Source organism: Xenopus tropicalis, chromosome 1 (genome assembly GCF_000004195.4).
Source record: "Xenopus tropicalis strain Nigerian chromosome 1, UCB_Xtro_10.0, whole genome shotgun sequence".
NCBI lineage: Eukaryota > Metazoa > Chordata > Amphibia > Anura > Pipidae > Xenopus > Xenopus tropicalis.
In genome coordinates, this window is record NC_030677.2 from 104,812,987 (window position 1) to 104,838,689 (window position 25,703).

The following is a 25,703-nucleotide window of genomic DNA, read 5'->3' on the forward strand; positions in this document are numbered from 1 at the left end:
TGAACTGGGAAAAATTATATTTGATGGTTAGTAAATGGCCCTTACCCGTAGTCAGGTTAAGATTACCTGTACATAAGTCTGTTACCTATAAGGTATGAGCTGCTTTATATTTGTTGCATCTTTAGAAGAAACTTGCACCACCCTCCGGGAGGATTTCTAATGATTCAAATGCATAACTGAATAATCAGTGGTTACTGATGTTACCAAACATAATATTTTCTGCTGAAAAATAACAAGAAACCAGATAGGCCTGGAATCCAAAAAGGAAAGGACCCAGCCCACTATCAAGTTTATTTAGCAAAATCATGTTGTTAAATATTTTTTTTCAACAAACCTGTATCTCTGTATAGATTGTGAAATCTCCAATAAAAGTTTTAAAACAGAAAAAAGGAAGAAAAAAAAAATAAAAAGATTACCTTTACATTCATTCTGTTCATCTCCTGTGGTTGTCCTGTGTAATTCTCAGCACAGCTCTGGACACCTCATACACCAGAAGCAAAACGCTACCCTCCACTAACATCAAGTAGCTACATGACTAAGGGGAGAGTTCAACCATTAATTTTATTTTTATTGATAAAAACAGTTTCAATATGACCCAGGGACCATGTTGATTAGATTAAACAACTAAGATAAATACATTTTGATAGTACAGGTATCGGACCCCTTATCCGGAAACCCGTTATCCAGAAAGCTCCGAATTACGGAATGCCCGTCTCCCATAGACTCCATTTTAATCAAATAATTCAGAATTTTAAAACTGATTTCCTTTTTCTATGTAGAAATAAAACAGAACCTTGTAATTGATTCCAACTAAGATATAATTAATCCTTATTGGATGCAAAACAATCCTATTGGGTTTAATTAATGTTTTATTGATTTTTTAGTAGACTTAAGGTATGGAGATCCAAATTACAGAAAGACCCCTTATCCGGAATACCCTTGGTCCTGAGCATTCTGGATAATGGGTCCTATACCTGTAATCATATTTATATATTTGCCTACTTACATAATAGTTAAGACTTGTTAAAGACAAATGTAAATCAAGTTTAAACTTTTACTCAACTAATTAATTCCTAGCTTATAACTGGTCCTATGAAAGATAATAAAAAAGCCATTTGATGTGATCTCCAGAGAAAAAAACATTCCTGCCCCCCAGAAACCATCAATTTTGTTCTGACTATTAAACTCACGTTTCAGTTGTCTTTTAGTATGATGTAGAGAATAATGTTCTCAGACCAATGGGTCTTCATTTTTTATTATTTCTGGGTTTCTAATTATTTTACGTTTTGTTCAGCATCCCTCCAATTTTGAATTTCAGCAGCTATCTGGTTGCTAGGGCCCAAATTACCTTAGCAACCAGAGAATGGTTTGAATGAGACTGCAATATGAATAGTAGAGGATACAAATAGAAAGATAAGTAATAAAAAGTAATAATAAAATTGCAGCCTCACAGAGCTATAGATTTTTGGCTGCCGGGGTCAGTGACCCCCATTTGAAAACTGGAAAGAGTCAGAAGAAGAATACAAAAACTGTACAAAAATAAAAAATGAGGACCCAGTAAAAAGTTGCTTAGAACTGGAAATTCTACAACTTACTTAAAGTAAACTTAAAGGTGAACCAACCCTTTAATACCAGGAGCTTGCTAAAAAAATAGACATCGAACCCAATTTTTGTGTCACAGTCAGTGTAACCAATCCAGGTACCAAGGGCCAAACAATCGGAGCAGTGCATTCCCCCCCACAAGGGTTTACTGTATGAGTGAGACACAGTTTTAATTTAATAATTAAACAGGTCAAAGAGTAGCCATTATAAACTGACACAGTTTTAAAGAATCACAGGTTCTGCCATTCTCTAATACAAAAAGTTAATACAAAGTTTCTAAATGACAACACTCAAAGGTCTGAATGTTTTCCAATACTGCAGGAACATTGTCTGCTTTTGGGTAGGCAGCACGTAAAGGCTGGCAAATTCATCACATGTCACCATAGTCTTCATTCTCTATAAAAAGACAATAATAAGGGTGCCTTATTGGCTCTCACTATATATGTCCCAGCCACCAACTTTCCCAACTTTTATAGTTGCATTATTATTTTAGTCTGCATCTTTTACATGTGCGCTGGGCATACACGACTGCAGGTTTGCCATCAGTAATAATGAGGCTTCAAACTATTGAGTGCCTCCCTTAAGGGGGCACCAATTAGGGTTCATCTTGGCGCCCTAGCAGTGGGCCCTGCTAACCACTAAAATGGGGCCCCAATGAAAAAAAAAACCCTTGCATGCATGGCCACACACATGCTCTACCCTGGCTACTTCCCAATTATGCAAAAAGTCCAACTGGAAATCACCCACTCAGCACACTCCCCCACAAGCCCCACCCCTTTCATGACCCACTAATCATACTTTTCCATCTCTTTCCCCCTGACTGCAGTACTTCCTGTAAGACTACCAGTGTAATCCATTGTTTAGGGGCGGAATTATCAAAATGCGAGTTTAAAATCAGTTTAAAGCTAAACATATAAAAACTCACCCATGTTCTATTCATTCCTATGGGATTTTTAGAACCGTATTTATCAATGGGTTAAAGTCTTTGATAAATACCATTTGATAAACACACTTCTAAAAATCCCATAGGAATAAATAGAACATGGGTGTGTCTTTATATATTTAGCTTTAAACTGACATTTTGATAAATCTGCCTCTTAATGTTTCATTTTTCAGTCATAAATGAGGAAACCATACATTTCACCAAAGTAGACTGAACCAAATGAGCATAACATTTGCTTGGTAATTCAGTGTTATATTGAAAGTGACACTGATATTTTATATTTTTTTATATTTTTTTATATTTTATATTATATGGCAATTTTGAGCATACATAGGAATTTTTCTTTATTTAGAAAAAATAAACCGAACATAAAGATAATAAACATCACATCAGACAATTAACATAACATAATAATTCAGATGAGGCCGTCCATTAAAAGGTGATAAATCTTCACCAAAACCCACCCATTCCCTCCCAACAGAAGAAAGCCATCTTTCAAAGTCCATTCCTCTGTCCATGATGGCTTCCTTTCCCACCCCCTCCCACAACAAACCCAAGCAAAGAAACACACTTGATCCAAGTCCATAAATGTCCGCTTGATTTAACCCACAACCACTCCCCCTCCCTAACCCTGTCCCCCACCCAAAAAAGTGCCTAGGAGCCCCACTAGCAATGAAGCTAAACCAAAAGAAGGCATCTGCCAAGTCATCTGGTGGGTGATGTTTGGAAATAGCATTCTCTATTCGAGTGATCTGCAAAGGAAAGATACAGAGCAGTATCACACTCTCATAGAAACAAAAGGAAAAATATGCAGATAAAGAGAAAGAAATACAAAACTTAGGAGAAGACTTGCTACACATTAGAAATAGAAACCCCTCCATAGTGATGGGTTGTAGCGCTGCTTCTCCAAGAACCGGACAAACCGCAGTTCAGCCAGGATGGAGTTTACTATATCACTAGTTCTCACATCTGCCCCAGTTGTGCGCCGGCAGCGCCCATGCCACAGGTGGTATTTGTAAATCGTAATCACAAGGTACATCATCTCGGGGTGGTGGTTGTGCCTTCTGGAAGACACACCGTATGCCAATTCAGCATAACTAAGGATGCTCAGAAATGGGGCACATAGTGCCTGGGAGACTTGCAAGAGTGCACTCTCTGCCATGGGGCACTGCCTAAGGAAATGCTCCTGAGATTCCTCCACACCACATCCCCAGGGGCAATTCCTGTCTACAACAGAAAGATGTTTTAGATTTTCCCTGACAAAGAGTTTTCCCTGCAGAGAGAGCCATGCCAGATCAAAGAACTTAGGGGGCAGTCGCTTGCTGTTTAAATATCGAAAGCTCCCAACCATGGTTCCCCCCACGCAGTCTTTCAAAGGTAGTGGGACAGCAAAGTAGACCCCCAGCACCCTCATATAAAGCTCTCGCCTGGAGGCTGCACCAAGTTCACCTACTCTGATGTTCCACACTCTTAAAAGCTTCAGTGCCCAAACAAGGTATGGTGGGAATTGACCATGTCGCACTCGCACCTGCTTCACCCTATCTCCCTGTAACCAGTCTCCTACAAAAGGGAATGCCAAACCACCCTCCTATGTCACACACATGTGCATAAGGAGAGAATTGCGGCACTCGCTCATTATACGCATGCAAGTGCTCTAACATGGCTGCCCGCACTGGGGGCTCTGTCTCGGTGTGGGTAGCCTGGCAGGTGCAGTTTTTTTTAAAAAAATATATTGTTTCCCCTATCAAGTGCGGGCTCTATTAGGCTGCACCTCTGGTTGGGGAAACAATATAGGGGTTATAGGTGCCCTTTAATACAAATGGACTATTGTGCAAGCTCTGACTAGGCATTAAGGGACAGAGAAACAGCTGTCACAGCTTAGCCAGAAGGAAAAACAATACAGGACAAAAGATCTTTAGATTTTCCTTACTTGGCACAAATGTATACTGGAAGCTGAGAGTATGCAGAAAGCAACAATTCCAGCCATATATATATAAAGTCTGCCTCTTCCTCCCCATTTAACTGCACTGAAACTCCATTCAAAATGGGAAAGGTAGGTCAGAACCATGAAATAAATTTGAATGTAATTGCTGCACCCATACAGAAGATTTTTCAATAGTGTTGACACTTGCTGAAATACCTGACCAAATATGTGCGTGCTTGACCTTCTAAAAATGTTTTTTCTATTTATTTATCTTCATTTTCTTTTCACTTTCACTTATCTTCCTATTTTGACTCCACATTAACTGGTTTAACAGTTTAAAAAATTGTTTAAAAACCATTCCCAATCTTGCCAAGATAAAAAAAAAACTTTACAACAAATTATAGATATTTTATGTGAACTTTTTCTTGTTAGATGAGTTGTATATGGAAAATCAATCATTGGTTTTAAAATGTGCATCGTTTTCCTCTTTCTGCTTTTCAAGCTGCATAAATCTGTCTTAGTTCCACTCTTTCCTTCACAATATATGTATCTATGTAACATTACATGAGTAAATAGCAGCTTGAAATATAAGAAATAAAAAATCCACAAAACAGAACACAATTAATTAATATTTGGCTAATATCATCTGTCCTAATTTATCAGTTAAATAAATTCTTATTTACAATATTTTTCTTTAGATCTTCTTCTACGAGGAAAGGAACTTCCAAGGCCGCCACTATGAGTGCGGCTCAGACTGTTCTGACCTGTCCTCATACTTCAATCGCTGCAACTCCATCAGGGTAGAGGGTGGTAACTGGATCCTCTATGAGCACCCCAGTTACAGGGGACACCAGTATTACCTCTGGCAAGGAGAATACCCAGACTTTCAGAGATGGATGGGCTTCAATGATTCCATCAGGTCCTGTCGCTTTCTTTCCAATGTAAGTGTTTTCAAAACTTTCCTAACTTAAAGAATATTGTACTTAAAGAGCTAGTAAAATTAAAGAGAACAAGACTGATTAATGAAAAGATTTCATGTGTACAAATTTGTGGCTTGTTCATTGTTGATTTATTTTCCATGTATTTATTTAAAGCACCATGGCCAATACAAAATGAGCATCTATGAAAGAGGAGACTACCAAGGACAGATGATGGAGTTCTTTGATGACTGCCCCAATACTTATGATCGATTCCGTTTCCATGACATTCACTCCTGCAATGTGTTTGATGGCCACTGGATGTTCTATGAGGAACCCAACTACAGGGGACGTCAGTACTACCTGAGACCTGGTCAGTACAGAAGATACAGTGACTGGGGAGCCTCAAGCGCCAGAATTGGATCATTCAGAAGGGTTTATCACAGATTTTAAATGATTTATAAAACCGATATGTTTACATCTCAATAAAAGTGGAAAATCATTATGTGCTGTGTTATGGGTGGTTCATAAGAATCCTGCTCTAGGTAGGATAGCAGAACTTACCCCCTTGCTTCGTCATTACACTGGAAACACTAGTGACATTTAAGAGACTGAGTCATTGTACGCATGCTATATTTAATGAATGTATATAAAGTATTAAAAAGTAGTCCAAGTTTAGGGAAGATGTAACTGAGCGTTTAACATGCAACATGCAAAAATTAAAACAAAGGGCTGACCCTGCCATAGAATGTAACGTTTATGGTGTTATGAAAGCAACTACTGGTAATGTCAGAGCAAGTCAGTGATACATGAGACAATGCAGCCCCTACTGTAAAGGTAATAAGAAGTCATTGTATAGTCCTAAATGAAAAGCACAGGACTTACACTTACAGAAAGCTTTTTGCTGTCCCATGCTTATAACGCCATACCCTTCCTTATAATTTTTTGTTGCCCAGTAGTCACATACCACCACGGTTATTGCTCAGGGAAATCTACCAACAACTTCCTACTAGTTTACATCAGCAGAGAAGAACAATTTACAAGAATAAACTTGCTATGGAATTCTCTTTAATTTATTTTAAACTTCAAAACAGAAGTTTAATGTGTTAAATTGGAGAAAAATATTTCCAAATTTTACTTTACAATTCTGAGAATATAGCCCCCAAGCCCATAAAAATTAATAGTGGGCAAACGTGCATCCAGGCTAAAAGAATGTCTGTATGTTTGAATGTACAGTATGTATGTCTGTTCATACATGCACCACAGCACAAAAAGGACTGTGAGTGTTTCAAACTGCAATGAAGAATCCGAGGAAACGCCACGTGAAGGAATGAAGGTGAATTTAGCACCAATTCAATACATTTCAGAGAGCAAAAGTAACTAGAGAACCAATTACAAATTGGTTGACAGTCATGTGAAGCCCTCTACTGGTAATTACTCAGAAGGTGTACACACAGTACCCTAAAAAGAAACAATGATGTATGAACTGATGTGAAGTGCAACATATGAAGTTTCTAGATGATGATATATGAACTCTGATCATAATTTTACTATTTGATAAATGGTTTTATGAAATTAGGTCATGTCCCAAATTAACCTAATGTCCCAAAGAAAGCTTATCTACACCTTAATATAATGTCCCAAAATAAAGCTCAAAAAAGTCAAACTGCTTTTATCAACATACATGCAAAAGCAAAAAGCAGCCTTAGTCAGATTTGAACCCTAGACTTTAGCACTGAATTCCAGAGTTTTGTTTAAAAAATGAAACAAAATGCATGGCAAAATTTTGCACAGACTAACTGCACTGCACAATTTGGTGCATTTTTAGTCATTTTATTGCATTTTCAGTTCTGCATAGGTGTTGTCCATAAAACTAATTTAGCCAAGCTATGCGGGAGATAAGGTGCTTGAAAGTGGAAGCTTTGAGGCAATTATTAGTTATTTCATCAAAACCCCCAATTTTGGGAAAAGTATTGTGACTCTGTAGTTTGGAGTAGAAAGACATGGGTAGCTATTGTGAATTCACCTGAATGTGTACTTTGTTTTTGGGGTGGTCAAAGTATTCTTTTTGTGTTTTTAGCCCACAAAAATGCAGTAAATGTGTTGAATTTGCAGTAGGTAAAGTGATCTCTAGGGCTATTTGCATGCACTTATTTTTTGGGTCTCTATATGCCAGATAATTTAGTAATCCTATGCACAATGGGCATCAAACTGTTCAGTTGACCCTTGGCTTTCATATTTAGGATGTTTTTTTTGTGGGAAATAAGGTGCTTGAAAGTGGAAGCTTTGAGGTAATTTTTAGAGATATCATCAAAACCACCAATTTTAGGGAAAGGATTGGGACTCCATAGTTTGGAGAAGAAAGACAGGGATGCCCATTTTAAATTTCTGTGGTAATTTTTGTGGTACCTAATGCTAAGTGTGAGATAAGATGCCTGAAAGTGAAGGATCTGAGGCAATTCTTTGGAATTTTCATAAATTTTTATAGAAACTGCTAAGTTCAGAAAATCATTGCTGGTACTTAGGAGTAGAAAGATTAGATTTGACAGAATGTGTACTTTTCAAAAAGATATGGTTCCCTGGGATAAAACCCAATGTTCCAGGATTTTTGCCTTTGAAATCTAAAGTATGCCGTATTCTGCTGTAATGCTTTGAAAATTCAATTAAATTTTACTGCTGGAAGTTTTTGATCTATGCAAGTATAAAATCTCCATAAAACGATACATATCAAGTATTGGCATATTCAAGAGACATGAGGTTTTTCGAATCAGTTTTTTGTCCATAAATAAAATATTTGTCTGGTATACATCCCTATATCATGAAAAATTGCAATTTTTCTTCTGTCTTGTTTGGTATTTGGAGCTCAAAATCTTGTTCAAGAAGTGTAAATATGCAAAAACGCAGTCATATTTAGAAAGATCAGGTTCTCCTGAAAAAAAGAAATATAGTTTTCCTACCTAAACTACTTCCCCCCCAGTAAATGCCCCTAAAATGAGAGAACAGAAAATGTTCTGCCATTGAGCATAACTTAAATGTGAACTTAAAGGGTTAAATTGCAGAAATAATATTATATAATGTATATAAGCGATAAGGGAGAGGTGAGGGGGCTTTCAGTGCCTGGGGGTATAGTTCTCCTTTAAGGTATATTTTTAAGGGCTCAACTCATGAGAATTTGCCTCTGCACTTCCCTGCTTTGCTTGTCCTCACATAGGTGCATGTAAGCACTGAACACAGATAGAACGCAACAAGACTATTGATGTACAGGCATGGCACCTGTTATCCAGAATGCTTAGGACCTGGGGTTTTACAGATAATGGGTCTTTCCATAATTTGAATCTGAATGCGTAACCTTGCAAAAAACATGAATTTTCACTATTATGGGTAAAAGCTACAAAAAATGCAAATGTAAAAATATGCCATCTAAAAGATGGCAAGGTCATGTAGACGTCAATGGGAGTTGTCATAGGCAAATTGTAACCATCTGTGTTTAATTTGTAGTTTTAGAGGATTTTGAGGTTTATTTAAGTCCATGAAGATTTGTAGTAAAATATAAAAACAATGAAAAATGTGTGGTTGTTGTGTTCTTCTCTTTTTTACTCCATATGTGAGTTTGTGCATTTTCAATTTGGATCTTTTATAAATAACTAGACAAGGGTCAAAACCACAAATAAATAGCAAGCATTATGGTTGTTTATAATGACACCTTGCAACATATTAAACAAGGTGACAACTGCCCCCACCCCTGCCAAAGTGAAAAAGAGCAGAGAGGGAATACCTAACAACCATTAGCGTAAACTATGTTTATCCAGGTCATTATCCAACCTTATGACAGGGGTTACAGCTATGTACACATTTTATTGTATGGTTTTAGTTACATTTAAATAACCCCTTGCAATCCCCAACCTCTTATAGTGCACTGTGCCCAGGGAAACCAATAGTACCACTGGCTCTGATCACTGCATCACTGCAGGTTTATTTGCCTCCATAAGAGTTTCTCTCTAACAGTAATAAAAGCACATACACAGCAGGTGTCTATTTTTGTTGAGAATCGGGAGTATTATCTTGGACTAAAGAAGGATGTTATAACAACAATTTTTAACCACCAAAAACTATTACAGGTATCGGACCCCTTATCCGGAAAGTTCCAAATTACAGAAAGGCCATCTCCCATAGACTCCATTTGAATCAAATAATTCACATTTTTTAAAATGGTTTCCTTTTTCTCTCTGATAATAAAACAGTACCTTGTACTTGATCCCAACCAAGATATAATTAATCCTAATTGGAGCCAAAACAATCCTATTGGGTTTAATTACTGTTTAAATAATTTTATTAGCAGACTTAAATTAGGAGATCCAAATTACAGAAAGACCCCTTATCTGGAAAACCCCAGGTCCCAAGCATTCTGGATAATGGGTCCTATACTTGTACTGGTTTCAAGTTTATTAAAGAATTGCAACTGTCAAGGGTGCTATGCAGTACTTGATAGATGTTATGGCATATGCCATTGCTCCAATTTTCCATCACAGGTTTTGTTGTATGTACCTTATTACTGCTGAGAAGACTGCTATCTAGTTCACTAATATGCAGAAGAAAATAAAGAGGTTAAATGCTAAGGCACCAGAGAATTTAGACTACCATGAATTGAGAAACACTAAGCCTATTGCAGACACATGCTGACACCTCACAGAAATGCTACAGAGAGTTCCTGAGCGGTGTCAGCCTTTCAGCCCTACACCAGTGCAGGTCACAGGCAGCAGAATTTAATATTCTTTGCAGTGAGCAATTATGGCCTTTTGACTGTCAATGTTTTCTTTTGCATTATTTCCCTGTTAATAGTACCTAGTGTGTGTTTTTTATAGATAATGACTGGAAGGCTATGTTTAAAGGTAAAGCTGAAGAGCATACAGTAGGTGCCAGTAAGCACAGGCAAACAGCTGGGACAGCACAGCCAGAAAAAAAACAAAAGATATTAAGATTTTCCTTACTAGACAAAATGTATGTTCTCAGGAGTGTATGCAGGCAGCAGCAATACAGCACATATATAAAGGCTGTCTCTTTCCACTCTTCATTTGCACTAAAACTTCCAAGCATTTAAAATGGGAAAGGTAAGTCAGAACCATCATTTTTAATACATATTCTAAATAATACATAACCAAGATCAATGTCTTTAAAGAGGAACAGGAAGTCATATATAGAAAATGTAGGATACTATAAAATAGAAAACCTTGAACATATTTTACAGTTATTCATTTCCAATGCTTAAACCAAAAAGAATTTAAAAAAGATGCAAAACAGCTATAACATATTTGCAGTCTGTTATTGTACTAATGATAGAACTATACATTCTACTAATATTAAACTGCAACCAACAGAGATCATTTTTGGCATATATGAATAGTTTCAATATTAACAAAAAATACAGGTGTGTGTGGGACCTGTTATCCAGAATGCTCAGAACCTATGGTGTTACAGGATCTGCTGAAAATCATTTATTTATTAATTAAACCCAATAGGATTGCTTGGTCACCAGATCCCATAGTTGTACATACAAAGAAGCCTCTTTATGAAGTTGACTTTACAGCTCATTAGAGAAAACATAAAACCTTTTTCAGTTTCAAAACTAACATTTTTATCTGCTATACTTTCAATGGTCTAAGTCTGGTAAATATGTTCTAAAAACTGACTTTTTCCTTTTAATATACTCTTTTACTTTTGTTTCCTTTTTAGCATAATCTCAGGGGATATTTAGTCCTTAAGCCATTCCATAATGTTCTACTGCATTGCTATAATAGATCCTTCCATTTGTCTCTCAAATCTGAAGAATTATATTTTTCTCTGGCAATCAAAAAGATTGGTTGACTTAAGGCTGGCCATAAAGGCACAAGGTTTTGGACAATATTCGGTGCGTGTAGGGTGGATTGACGAGGCGACCAATACCACAAAAGCCTTGGATTTTGGTTGTCTAGTCAGGCTCCATTGTATGGCCACCCTAAGGGGCTGATTTACTAATCCACGAATCCGAATGGGAAAAATTTGATTGTAAAACGAACATTTTGCAACTTTTCCGTATTTTTTGCGATTTTTCGTAGCCGTTACGACTTGCGCGAATTGTCGTGACTTTTTCATGTCCTTAATAAATTCCGTGAATTGACGCGACTTTTTCATAGCCATTATGACTTTCATGAATTGTCACAACTTTTTCATTGCAATTATGACTTTCGTGAATTGTCGCGACTTTTTCATTGCCATTATGACTTTCGTGAATTGTCGCGACTTTTCATTGCCATTATGACTTTCGTGAATTGTTGCGACTTTTTCGTATTGATCGCTCGAAAAAGTCGCAAAATACTGATCATTACGAAAAAACCGCATTCGGACGCTTTTCGAAACGTTTGTGGATTAGTACATGTGCCCCTAAGTCTGTAGAGTTGTGATACACAGGATGATAGCCACACTGATAATTAGATAGAATTTGTTTTCTTTTTATTCCTAAACAAAAGATCTGGTCACAAGTGAGATGGAACTGCAGTACCTCTCACATATTCTGATGTCTTATTCAAGACAGATTGTGAGATTACAGGAATGTTTGTTTGATCTTCCCATTGAGATACCCATACATGCCCAGCTGGCCTGGCAGTTAAGTAAATCTATTAAAGCTGCCTGACCAAATATGTGGTTGTATTGTATTTATTTATTAACTTTTAAAGCACTGCAATTGTACATATACAAGAGTATAGTTTTACAGTATAATAGATAGTAAACTACTTAGGGGCTTTAATACACAGTTGGCATGAGGTCCCAAAGATCTTACAATCTTTAAGAAAAAGAAAATGAACAGAAACCGAAGGGCATGGGATATAAGTGCAAATGTCAAGGGTGTGTTGCTGCAAAAGAAGATTAGCAAAATGTGGAAATTCGCTGCGAATCCATGTCTGCTGAAAAAATTCACTCATCACTAGTTACAATAGTCTGTCCTGCAGAGAATGAGGGCCTGGACCAGTGTTTTAGAAAATTGGATGTATGGATCACATAGGAATGGATGTATTTAGGAATGTATTGGATGTATTTAGGAATGGATGTATTTTCACAATGTTTCTTAGAAAAAAGTGTCATGTTCTGGTGAAGGATGCAATGTGGGCTGAGAATGTGTGAGGTAGGTCTGAAATGATGCCCAATAACCTGCCTTGGGAGACTGGAAATAGGGTTACATTGTCAACTATAATGAAAACAGAGGGAAAGGGCCAGATATAGGTGGAAATATAAGCAATATAGTCATGGACATGTGAATAAGGTGGCAGGCAGCCATCCAAGATGCTACGGCGGTAAGGCATTGCATTATTTTTGCCTGAATAGCAGGGTTGAGATCAGAGCAGTTAAGGAAGATCTGTGTTCATTAACATAAAGTTGATAGGAGAAGCCAAAGGATGTGATAAGGTCACCAAATAGAGAATGTATGGAGGCAAAATAGGCCCTAAGACCCATGAAGCACCTCAACAGACAGATCAACAGGTGGAGATGTAGTGTCATAAACTGTTACATTGAAGGTGAGAATGAAGAGATAGTGTTAAAAGAAGACAATAAACTGTATTGAATGCTGCAGACAGATTCAGGTGTATGAGTATGGAATAGTGTTTCTGGTCCTTAGCAGCATAGATGTAACTATCAATTATTGTTAAAGCCATTTCAGTAGAGCAACCTGGCATAAATCCAACTGGAAGAGGTTGAGAAGATGTTTGTTATGCAAAAAACAGTTAAAGGATATGCTTCATTTTCTTTGTTTTTTTTTAATCTACAATATCTTTCTTCAGATCTTCTTCTACGAGGAAAGGAACTTCCAAGGCCGCCACTATGAGTGCGGCTCAGACTGTTCTGACCTGTCCTCATACTTCAATCGCTGCAACTCCATCAGGGTAGAGGGTGGTAACTGGATCCTCTATGAGCACCCCAGTTACAGGGGACACCAGTATTACCTCTGGCAAGGAGAATACCCAGACTTTCAGAGATGGATGGGCTTCAATGACTCCATCAGGTCCTGCCACTTTCTTCCCCATGTAAGTTATTCTTTCCTTTAAGAGAAACTATAGGATAGTTAGAGGGTTACTTATTTGCAGTTCTTCAGTTCTAATGGAAAAGACTGTGGTGATTATCCATAATTGGATGTACAGGCTAAGTAAATAGCCTAAGTTTTAAGCAGCCCGTAATATATGACAAGGGGCAATTGTAGCAGGTTTGATGTTAATACATGCACAAAGTATATATCAGTTTTAATTAGACAAATAAAGAGTTTTTCATGTCTCTATGGAAATGATTATTCATTAACCATGACCATTTTTAATATTTTTGCATTTTTTTAAAGTACCATGGCCAGTACAAAATGAGAATCTATGAGAGAGGAGACTACCAAGGGCAGATGATGGAGTTCTTTGATGACTGCCCCAATACTTATGATCGATTCCGTTTCCATGACATTCACTCCTGCAATGTGTTTGATGGCCACTGGATGTTCTATGAGGAACCCAACTACAGAGGACGTCAGTACTACCTGAGACCTGGACAATACAGGAGATACAGTGACTGGGGAGCCTCAGGCGCCAGAATTGGATCATTTAAAAGGATTTATCACAGATTTTAAATCATTGGGAAACATAACTAATCTTTAAATAAAAAAATAACAATTGCAAACTCTAGTTTATAAATGTTGTGCTGATTTAGTCTCTATTACACCAACACAAATATAAATGTCTGGAACAAGAGTTCTGAGCAAAGCAGAAAAGTTAATAATGGAAATGCTAGATGTTACTTATAAAGATAGGCTTGCCAAAATAAGCCTGTAAACATAACATCTTTGTAATAAAATGCTGGTGTCATGCTATTTTATGAAGTTCTGGGGCCTTCCTGTGCCCTGAAATGCTGGGACAATGATGTGACATATGTGACATACATTTTTGAGGTCTCACTGTACCAATACATTTTATGTTTATGTTGGGGCCATGCTTTGCCATCAATTTCTGGGGATATTCTGTGTCAAATATTTCTGTGGCCATACTGTCATGAAATGCTTTTGGGTCATATTGTGTTACTGTGGCAAAATTAATGTTCTAACACCATATGAGATTCCACACCTTATCAGAACAAGTTGCACCTTCACACTGATTGGTCTAACAGCACTAAATACATTGACAGTATTGTCTAGTCACCCATCAGTTGAATAGCTTATTTTGTAGTACCTCAAAACAGCTTTAATATTACTTTGAATTTTCCACATTAAATGGGTGTAGTGTTTTCCTTGAGGTACAGAAGACGTTATATTTGATTTCTGGCTGCTAGCTTGACAAAGGGCCAATGTGGACCTGAAACATTGCGGTGCTGGTCTGTGCCAATTAAACAAATAAGAGCATTTAAATTATATATAAATTTTTGGTTTGGAGTGCTGCCCAGAATCCAGAGATTGCTTATTCTTTGTATTGAAGGCATGAGACATGAACCCAATGCAAAAGGGAACCCAATGTCATGCTGACTGCTAGCCACAATATGGAAGAACTTATATGCCCAGAAGGGCAGCTCTTGCCGCTAAATAAATAACAGCCTTTATGACCCAGAATCAACAATTTTAAAAAATATACACAAACCACTTGGGGGGGGGGAGGGCATTTACTAATGCTTGTATTTTTTTCATGATTCATGTTTTTTGCACTAAAACTCAATTTTTTTGTAATTTGCTAGGCATCAAAACTATAAAAGCCACTACAGGTATGGGATCCCTTATCTGGAAACCCATTTTCCAGAAAGTTCCAAATTACGGAAAGGCCATCTGCCATAGACTCCATTATAAGCAAATAATTAAAATTTTTAAAACCGATTTCCTTTTTCTTTGTAATAATAAAACAGTACCTTGTACTTGATCCTAACTAAGGTATAATTATTCCTTATTGGAGGCAAACAAGCCCATTAGGTTTATTTAATATTTATAAAATTTGTAGCAGACTTAAGTTATGGATATACAAATTACGGAAAGATCCATTATCCAGAAAACTCCAGGTCCCAAGCATTCTGGATAACTGGTCCCATACCTGTACTACAAAACTTTACCATCTAAAAGTTGTCAAGCCCATATAGAATTCACTGGCCCAACTGTCCTGTTTCCAACTGGAATATCTTCTTTTGCTTCATGGTTTTAGAGGTTATGTTATTTTTCAAACATACCATTCATTGAAAAACGTGAAAATTCTTGGTTCTTGTATTTTTCTGCTTTTTTAATTTGTGCTTTTTTTTAAAGGCTCTTTTAATAAATTACTTGGCAAAAGATTTGTTGATTCATGGGCCTCCCCTTGTAATCATAAAGGATAAAAAATGATTTGACTGAGAATGGGAAAGCTTTAAAAAAAACCTACGCAGCCTAAACTATATATGTATGTATACAGGTATGGGATCCCTTATCTGGAAACCCGTTATCCAGAAAGTTCCGAATTACGGAAAGACTATCTCCCATAGACTCCATTATGAACAAATAATTCTAATTTTTAAAATGATTTCTTTTTTCTCTGTAATTATAAAACAGTGCTTTGTACTTGATCCTATGTAAAATATAATTAATCCTAACTGGACGCAAAACAAGCCTATTGGGTTTATTCACTATTTAAATTATTTTTAGCAGACATATTTAATGGAGATCCAAATTACAGAAAGAAGAAAACCCCAGGTCCCGAGCATTCTGGATAACAGGTCCCATACCTGTACCTTTATTTATAAAGCGCTACTTATGTACACAGCACTGTACAGTAGAATATATTAATACAACAGGGTTATTAAAATAGATAAATACAAAGTATAACAATAAATACACATAAATACAAGGTACTGTTGCAATAAGTTAAGAATCAAAAAGACAAGAGGATGGAGGTCCCTGCCCCGTAGAGCTTACAATCTAAATGGGAGGGTAACTTACAGACACAAATAGGCAAATATAAGTGCTGTAGGTTACAGTGGGTGACACTGCAATATAAGTGCTAGTTCCCAGATCAGGAGGGAGCGGTCGACCATATCAAATGCAGCCAATAGATCAAGGAGGATTAGTATAGAAAAGTGACCTTTGGCTTTGGCAACCTGAAGATCATTTGTAACTCTGCACAACACTGTCTTAGTAGAGTTCGCAAGCCAGAAACCAGATTCGGGTGAATGCAAATGGACAAATAAAAGTGTACAAATACAGACAACATGGCCATAGTAGTGATAGAAGTGAATGCAAGTAGCAAATTTATCAATAAAAGTATACAAATGTATGTATATGTATTTATATCTTTATTTATAAAGCGCTACTTATGTACGCAGCACTGTACAGTAGAATAGATTAATACAAACAGGGGGTTATTAAGTTAATAATAGATAAATACAAAGTATAACAATAAATACAAGGTACAAGTACAATAAGTTAAGAGTCAAAGAGACCAGATGATGGAGGTCCCTGCCCATAGAGCTTACAATCTAGATGGGAGGGTAACACTGCAATATAAGAGCTAGTTCCCAGATCAGGTGCTGTGTGAGTGCTCCAAAAGGTAGTCTTTAAGTTTAGTTTTAAGAAGACTGAGGAAGGATTCTCTCCAGAGGAAATCGGTTAGGGCATTCCAAATGTAAGGCTAATGCCAGACGAGGAGTAGGGCAGATATTTTTGGCAAGAGGAAAAAACAATTACCGAAAATTCCGCCCTACATGTGCCTGCACCTGAATGAATGGAATACGCTTGGGTGCAGGCACATGTAGTGAAAATGAAAACGTATGAAATGAAAATGCAAGAGTTTAAAAGTCTCGCGTTTTTATGCATATTTCGGCTACATGTACCTGCACCGAGTAGGAGGTGTTGGGCGGTACTTTCAGCAAGCGCTTTTCCGCTTGCCGAAAATATCCGCCCTACGCCTCATCTGTCTAGCCTAAGGGGCAGCAAGGCAGAAAGGTTTAAGGTGGGAAACAACAGTAGTAGTGGGGGGGGGGCAGAACCAAAAGGTTGCTCTGTGAGGAATAGAGGAAAGAGAGGAGATGTAGTGAGGAGCAGAGGAAGGTTTTGAAGGTTAAGAGAAGGAGTTTGTAAGATATTCTTTGTTTAATAGGAAGCCACGATAAGGACTTTAGCAGGGGAAGGGCCTGAACTCTCCTGGATGAGTGGAGGAGAATTCTGGCAGCAGTATTTAATATAGACTGTAGGGGGGAAAGATGGGAGTTAGGGAGGCCGGTTAGTAGCAAATGCAGATAACAGGGCCACAGCAGTGATGGAAGTGAATTCAAGTAGCACATTTATCAGAAGAGGAGGGATGTCAATTCAAAACTCCTTGTTAAACTTGTTCAGATCACTTATAAACGAATCACTTTGGAACACATCACCCTTGCAAATGCTCTCCCCCAGCAAAACACTCAGCCTATTGCAGACACTGGAAGTCACATGCTGACACCACACAGAAATGCTACAGAGAGTTCCTGAGCAGTGTCAGCCTTTCAGCCCTACACCAGTGCAGGTCACAGGCAGCAGAATTTCCTATTTTTTGCAGTGGGAAGCAGCGACAAGCAATTATGGCCTTTTGACTGTCATTGTTTTCTGTTTCATTCTTTCCTTGTTAATAGTACCAGTGTATGTAAGGGTTTTTTTTCTATAAAACAATAGAAACTATTCACTTCCTTTGATAATGGATGAACTTGGAATGCTTTGTTGCTCTTAAAGGAACAGTAACACTAAAAAATAAAAATGTTTTAAAATAATTAAAATATAATGTACCGTTGCCCTGCACTGGTAAAAGTTGTGTGTTTGCTTCAGAAAGACTACTGTAGTTAATAGAAATAGCTGTTGTGTAGCCATGGGGGCAGCCATTTAAATTGAAAAAAGGAGAAAAGGCACAGGTTACATAAGAAGATAACAGATAACTGTGTAGAATATAATGGGAATCTATGCTACTTATCTGTTATCTGCTTAGTAACCTGTGCCTTTTCTCCTTTTTTCAATTTAAATGGCTGCCCCCATGGCTACACAGCAGGGTATTTATATAAACTGTAGTAGTGTTTATGAAGCAAACACACAACTTTTACCAGTGCAGGGTAATAGTATATAATATATTAATTATTTTTATACACTTTCATTTTTTGGTGTTACAGTTCCTTTAAGGTAAAGCTATAGAGCATAGGTGCCAGTAAGCACAGGCAAAGAGCCGTGACAGCACAGCCAGAAAAAAAAGACAAAAGATATTTAGATTTACCTTACTTGACAAAAATGTATGTTCTCAGTAGTGTATGCAGGCAGCAGCAATACAGCACATATATAAAGGCTGTCTCTTTCCACTCTTCAATACACAGTGAAACTTCCAAACATTGAAAATGGGAAAGGTAAGTCCATCATCCACTATCCATCCAAGAACCATTGTTTTAATATTTTCTAAATGATCAATCTCTTTAAAGAGCAAGTCATATGTACAGTATTTAACAGTTATTCATTCCCATATTTGAGCCAGAAATGAATTAAGATGCAAAATAGCTATAAAAAGTGTTGTGTTTTTTTTATTGTACTAATGATAGAACTATACATTCTCCTAAAAATACATAGAAAAGGGCCACATAAATATTATAAAGTTGGATTTTCTGCTCATTAGAGCAAACATGGGACCTTTTAAAATTCCAAAACACAAGTAAAGAGCCCCACCATGTAATTCTTATTTGCTGTACAATTCAAAGTGTCACTCTGGTAAATATGTTCCAATGATTTCAAAAAATGACTTTTTAAAAAAATAAAAAAATATATCCTTTTTACCTTTGTTTCTTTTTTACTTTCTTCAAAGGGTAATCGAAGGGGATATTTAGGCATTAAGCCATTTCATGATGCCCTACCGCATTGCTATAATAAGTCCTTCAAACTGAAGAATCGTATTTTCTCTGGCCCTAGAAATCAGAAACATTTTTGTTACAATACACAGAATGATAGCCACACTGATAATTAGATCAAATTGATTTTGGTTAATGCTCCTAAAGTGCAGATCTGGTTAGAAATGAGATGAGCCCCATAGCCACATCTGCTGATGTCCCATTCACCCTCTTAGCCTGGATACAGATGACAGTGTCTAACAAGAAAGACATTGTGAGATTGCAGAAGTGTCTGTCAAATCTTTCTGTTGAGGTACCCATACATGCCCAGTTGGCCTGGCATTAAGTTAAAATGGCAAAGCTTTTAATAAAGTGGTTGTGTTGCACCTTATAATATGTTCATATTCTTAGTGTTTTTTTCACTTACAATTCTTCTAAATTTGCTCTCTTTTAAAAACAATGATGGTAGGTAACATAATGATCAAGCTTGCTAAGATAAAAAATTACTACAACATATTAAACATGTTTCATTGGAAATACTGCATTAATATTCACTCATTTTACCCCCTGATTAGTATTATGTACCTTAACTTGTATTCAACAAATTGACATTTAACGTGTGGAAACTGCAATATTTAAAAGCATATTCCTGCATCTCAGGAATTAAAAGGTGAAAAACATGTAATTAAACAAAATACAATGTTCATCTTAAAGGTAGTGGCTTTACCCTAATATTATTTGTAAAATTTACTCTACCTTAAATCCTCAGATCTTCTTCTACGAGGACAGGAACTTCCAAGGCCGCCACTATGAGTGCAGCTCAGACTGTTCTGACCTGTCCTCATACTTCAATCGCTGCAACTCCATCAGGGTAGAGGGTGGTAACTGGATCCTCTATGAGCACCCCAGTTACAGGGGACACCAGTATTACCTCTGGCAAGGAGAATACCCAGACTTTCAGAGATGGATGGGCATCAATGACTCCATCAGGTCCTGTCGCTTTATTCCCAATGTAAGTTATGTAATGTTCTCCTTTTGGAGAAACTATAAGATAGTTAGAGGATTATTTATTTGCAGTTCTCCAGTGTTAATGGAAACATTGTGGTGATTATCTATTACAGACCCTTACAACCTACACAATCACACCAAGAAAATTAAAAGTAGATATAATGCAATAGTAAATAAGACTGACTGAAGTAAGGAAATGTTAACATTTAATAGCTAAAGTTTTAAACAGCAGTGTAATTTATGACTGTTATGATGGTGACATTCTAAAGAAAAAGAGAATTTGTAGCTTTTTTGATGTTAATGCATCAGTTTTAATTAAGCAAATACATAAAAATGGAAAAACCCATGGAAAGGATTTAATAACTTATTCATGAGCCGTATTGAATATTTTTGCATTTCTTTAAAGCACCATGGCCAATACAAAATGAGAATCTATGAAAGAGGAGACTACCAAGGACAGATGATGGAGTTCTTTGATGACTGCCCCAATACTTATGATCGATTCCGTTTCCATGACATTCACTCCTGCAATGTGTTTGATGGCCACTGGATGTTCTATGAGGAACCCAACTACAGGGGACGTCAGTACTACATGAGACCTGGACAATACAGGAGATACAGTGACTGGGGAGCATCAAGCGCCAGAATTGGATCATTCAGAAGGGTTTATCACAGATTTTAAATCATTTGGGAACATAATTAAACTTTAAATAAAAAATGCATAATAATTGAAAACAACCTGTTTATGGATTATCTTATTTATAATTATATTATCTTATTTTTAAAATGTCAATGTGGTCTCCATTACACAAGCACATATATACACATGTCTGGAACAATAATGGAAATGCTAGATGTTACTTATAAAGAATGGCTTGCCAAAATAAGCCTGTACATATTGTTGGAGGCCTTTCTGTGCCAAAAATTCTAGGACAATAATGTAATATACATTTTTGAGGTTTCACTGTGCCACATATTACTGTGACCACATGGTATCTATATTTCTGAGGCCATCCTATATCATGAAATGTTGGGACAATGGTTTGCCATCAGTTTCTGGCGACATACAGTACTGTGTCAAATATTTCTGGGACCACATTATCATGAAATGCTGGGGGTCATGCTTTGCCAGTGTGGCAATATTAGTGCTCTGATAGGTGTGTCAGTCAGAAGGGCCTTGCTTTACATGGATGTTTTTTTTTCTGGTGAACTGCACTGTGTGGTCATTACAATCCTTCCACCTATTTCAACCACTGTCTTTCAACAATATATAAGATTCCACACCTTATCAGGCAAGTTGCACCTTTACACTGATTGGCCAACAGCAATAAATACACTGTAAGCAAGAGATTATCTAGTCACCCATCAGATGCAAAACTTATTTTGTAGTGCATAAATACAGGTTTAATATTACTCTGGAATTTCCACATTTAATAGGTATAGCATTTTCTATAAGCTAGAGAAGAAGTTTATTTAAATGCTGGCTGCTAGCTTGAAAAGGGTCAATAAGGACCTAAAATTTTACAGTGCTTGTCTGTGCCAATTAAACAAATTAAGGCATTTTAATTATATGAAGATTTCAGTTTGGAGTGCTGTCCAGTATCTAGAGACTGCATATAATGTGAAGTGAACAAAGTGAGACATGAACCCAATGCAAAAAGGAACCCAATGTAGTGCTGACTGCTAGGTACAATATGGAAGAAGTTATATTCGTAGAAGGGCAGTTATTGCAGCTAAATAAATAACAGCCTTTATGACCCAGAATTAAAACATTTATTGAAATCAGTACTAGCAATCTTAAAAGATATACACACTCACTCTAATCATAAAGGTTAAAACATTATTTTACTCAGAATGGGAAAGCTTTGAAAACACTTCTCAGCCTTGAATACATTTATTTATTGACAGATTTATGAAAATTTGAGTTTGTGAAAAAAAGCATGGATGTTATAAAAATAACTTGTGATTTATGTTATCAAATGCTAGCTTTTTTAAGAGACAAAACATAACCAAATATTCCCAAACTTTTTGCCTCAGAAAAACAGTTGCACGCTGGTGAGAATCACATTGTTCCATTTATTTTTAATGAGGCTAAAAAAGTCGAGTGTTTTAATAACTGGGAAAATAAATAAATAAAGTAGAGACAATTCTCATTGACTTCTATTGAACCTCGTCAGCTTTTACTCGCCTTTCCTTAATAAATACAGACTATTAATTGATCTTAAGACAATTCTCCAGTATATGTGAATTTGCTTTTTGTTGTGAAAAAAATGCAAACTAGAATTTTGATAAATAGGCCCCATAATGTTAGATAAGCTTTGCTAAGTGTTATGGTTGTTCAGAATAACACCTTGCTATATATATAAGATAAGGAGACAACAGCCCCATTCCTGTCAAACAGAGCATAGAGGGATTACCTAGTGCCGGATCTCTTATCCTGGTACCCCAAGGCCACCCCCCCTTCCATCGCTCATGTGCGGACATTTAATCTCCCTTACGGAGCAGTGGGGAGAGGTCCCTATTGCTCCTTATGGGAGCAAAATTTTGTTGCAATGGTCCTGAACATAGGTTATGTTTATCCAGGGCATTATCCAACCTTTTAAGAGGGGTTACAGCTATGGGGACATTTTTTAGTATTTTTTTAGTTGCATTTAAATCCATGCAAACCCCCAAACTCTTATAGTGCACTGTTCCCAGGGAAACAAAATGTGTCACTGGCTTTGACTGTCACTGCATTACTGCAGGTTAATTTGCCTTGTTTGTCTTGAGTTATGGGATGGATTATCTGGTACCAAAGATATATGTTATAACTACAGATAGATCAGGGATTTATGGTGGTTTATCTATGAACACCTATTACTGTTTTCACAAAAGAATTGCAACTGTCAGAGGTGTTACACAGTGCTTGATAGATTTTATGGCATATGCCATTGTTGGTCCATTTTTCCATCACATCATTTTAAGTAAGTTTTTTTTAAGTAAGTAAGTTTTCCTCTATGTAACTTATTACTGCTGAAGGGACTACTATCTATTTTGATAATTTGCAGAAGAAAATAAGATGTTTCAGTGTTAAGGCACCAGAGAATTTAGACTACCATGAATTATGGGAAACGTGACAGCCTATTGCAGACACTGGAAGTCACATGCTGACACCACACAGAAATGCTATAGAGTTCCTGAGCAGTGTAAGCCTTTCAGCCCTACACCAGTGCAAATCACAGACAGCAGAATTTCCTATTCTTTGCAGTGGGAAGCAGTGACAAGCAATTATCATCATTGTTTTCTGTTTCATATTTTCCCTGTTAATAGTACCTAGTGTGTGTTTCTATAGAAACAATGGAGACAATTGACTTAAATGATGAACTTGGAATGCTTTGTTGCTCTTAAGGTAAAGCTATAGAGCATAGGTGCCAGTAAGCACAGGCAAAGAGCTGTGACAGCACAGCCAGAAAACAAGACAAAAGATATTTAGATTTTTCTTACTTGACAAAAATGTATGTTCTCAGGAGTGTATGCAGGCAGCAGCAATACAGCACATATATAAAGGCTGTCTCTTTCCACTCTTCATTTGCACTGAAACTTCCAAACATTTAAAATGGGAAAGGTAAGCCAGAACCATAATTTTTTAAATATATCCTAAATGATACATAACCAAGAACTATCTTTTTAAAGAGGTACAGTTCTATATAGATAAACGAAGATTCTGGAAAATAGAAAACTTTGAACACATTTTACAGTTAATCATTACCATATTTGAGCCATAAAATAGTTTTAAAAGATGCAAAATAGCAACAAAAATATATGCAGTCTGATATTGTACTAATGATAAACATATACATTCTGCTAATACTAAACTGAGACCCAAAGAGATTTTGGCTTATATGAATAGTTATGATATCAATACAAAAAATGCATAGAAAAGGACCACTTACATTTTATGAAAATGGCTTAACAGCAAATTTGAGCAAACATGGGACCTTTTAAATTTTTTAAAACACAAAATGACAGCCTTACAAAGTAACTCTTAACTGCTCTACATTCAGTGTTGTACAGTTGAAGAACTGTATTTTCTCTGGCCCTAGCAATCAAAAAGATGTGTTGTACTTAAATCTATGGTATCGTAATAAACAGAATGATAGCTGCACTGATAATTAGATAGAAATGAATTGTGGTTGTGGGGCACCTTATAATATGTTTCATTTTTTTTCACCTATAATTATCTTCTAATTTTGTTGTCTTTTAAAAAATAATTATGGTAGGTAACACTATTAACAAGCTTGCTGAGATAAGAAATCACTATAAAATATTACATATATTTCTGTATCAGTTTTTGCTTCCATTCTTTACCTCCTGATTAGTATTTATGTACCTTAACTTACATTTAACAAATTTAACATATGGAAACTGCAATATTTAAAGGTACATTCCTCCATCTCAGTAAAGATTAAAAACTTTTCAAAAAACAGAACCACAAAATAAATATTCGTCTTGAAAATTGTGCCTATGCCCTAATTTTATTTGTAATATTGAATCAACAATATCTTTCTTCAGATCTTTTTCTATGAGGAAAGGAACTTCCAAGGCCGCCACTATGAGTGCGGCTCAGACTGTTCTGACCTGTCCTCATACTTCAATCACTGCAACTCCATCAGGGTAGAGGGTGGTAACTGGATCCTCTATGAGCACCCCAGTTACAGGGGACACCAGTATTACCTCTGGCAAGGAGAATACCCAGACTTTCAGAGATGGATGGGCTTCAATGATTCCATCAGGTCCTGCCGCTTTATTCCCCATGTAAGTTATGTAATGTGCTTATCTCCTTTTAGAGAAAATAGGATAGTTAGAGAGTTAGTCATCTATGTTTTTCCACTTCTAATGAAAACAATTATGGTGATTATCCTTTACTGTATGTTAGTATTTAATATCTAAAGTTTTAAACAGCAGCTTAATATATGATTAAGCAATGATTGTGACATTCTAAAGAAGAGGGGACATTGTTCAATTTTAACGCTTGAGCATATATACATTTTAAGTAGGAATTACATAGAAATGAAAAAACAAGCTATGGAAAGGATTTTAGAGGCTAGTCATGAACCATGACCATATTTTTGCATTTCATTAAAGTACCATGGCCAATACAAAATGAGAATCTACGAAAGAGGAGACTACCAAGGGCAGATGATGGAGTTCTTTGATGACTGCCCCAATACTTATGATCGATTCCGTTTCCATGACATTCACTCCTGCAATGTGTTTGATGGCCACTGGATGTTCTATGAGGAACCCAACTACAGGGGACGTCAGTACTACCTGAGACCTGGACAATACAGGAGATACAGTGACTGGGGAGCCTCAGGCGCCAGAATTGGATCATTTAGAAGGATTTATCACAGATTTTAAATCATTTGGAAACTTTAAATAAAAATATAATAATTCCAAACAACGTGTTTATAAATGTTGTGTCAATTTAGTC

The 25,703-nt window shown here is 36.6% G+C and overlaps 4 protein-coding genes across 4 annotated transcripts; all 4 read left to right on the forward strand.

Moving 5' to 3' along the window:
• The first annotated feature begins 5,170 nt into the window (after positions 1-5,170).
• On the forward strand, positions 5,171-5,891 carry LOC116412118 (gamma-crystallin-1-like). Its single transcript, XM_031905701.1, has 2 exons — positions 5,171-5,410; positions 5,564-5,891. The coding sequence occupies exons 1-2, from the start codon at positions 5,366-5,368 to the stop codon at positions 5,837-5,839; spliced, it is 321 nt and encodes a 106-aa protein (XP_031761561.1). The 5' UTR covers positions 5,171-5,365; the 3' UTR covers positions 5,840-5,891.
• Positions 5,892-10,395: 4,504 nt separating this feature from the next.
• Positions 10,396-14,076, forward strand: crygdl.12 (crystallin gamma D like gene 12). Its single transcript, XM_002934781.5, has 3 exons — positions 10,396-10,494; positions 13,198-13,440; positions 13,746-14,076. The coding sequence occupies exons 1-3, from the start codon at positions 10,486-10,488 to the stop codon at positions 14,019-14,021; spliced, it is 528 nt and encodes a 175-aa protein (XP_002934827.2). The 5' UTR covers positions 10,396-10,485; the 3' UTR covers positions 14,022-14,076.
• Positions 14,077-18,651: 4,575 nt separating this feature from the next.
• crygdl.13 (crystallin gamma D like gene 13) lies at positions 18,652-20,968 on the forward strand. Its single transcript, XM_002934778.3, has 3 exons — positions 18,652-18,751; positions 19,992-20,234; positions 20,637-20,968. The coding sequence occupies exons 1-3, from the start codon at positions 18,743-18,745 to the stop codon at positions 20,910-20,912; spliced, it is 528 nt and encodes a 175-aa protein (XP_002934824.2). The 5' UTR covers positions 18,652-18,742; the 3' UTR covers positions 20,913-20,968.
• A 2,779-nt stretch (positions 20,969-23,747) lies between these two features.
• Positions 23,748-25,670, forward strand: crygdl.14 (crystallin gamma D like gene 14). Its single transcript, XM_002934779.5, has 3 exons — positions 23,748-23,834; positions 24,782-25,024; positions 25,355-25,670. The coding sequence occupies exons 1-3, from the start codon at positions 23,826-23,828 to the stop codon at positions 25,628-25,630; spliced, it is 528 nt and encodes a 175-aa protein (XP_002934825.2). The 5' UTR covers positions 23,748-23,825; the 3' UTR covers positions 25,631-25,670.
• Positions 25,671-25,703: the final 33 nt, after the last annotated feature.

Coding starts and splice junctions, on each gene's coding strand:
- LOC116412118 (XM_031905701.1), top strand. CDS start 5,366: ATGGGCTTCAATGATTCCATCAGGTCCTGTCGCTTTCTTTCCAAT. Junction 5,411..5,563: donor CCTGTCGCTTTCTTTCCAAT/GTAAGTGTTTTC, acceptor ATTTATTTAAAG/CACCATGGCCAATACAAAAT.
- crygdl.12 (XM_002934781.5), top strand. Junction 13,441..13,745: donor CCTGCCACTTTCTTCCCCAT/GTAAGTTATTCT, acceptor ATTTTTTTAAAG/TACCATGGCCAGTACAAAAT.
- crygdl.13 (XM_002934778.3), top strand. Junction 20,235..20,636: donor CCTGTCGCTTTATTCCCAAT/GTAAGTTATGTA, acceptor ATTTCTTTAAAG/CACCATGGCCAATACAAAAT.
- crygdl.14 (XM_002934779.5), top strand. Junction 25,025..25,354: donor CCTGCCGCTTTATTCCCCAT/GTAAGTTATGTA, acceptor ATTTCATTAAAG/TACCATGGCCAATACAAAAT.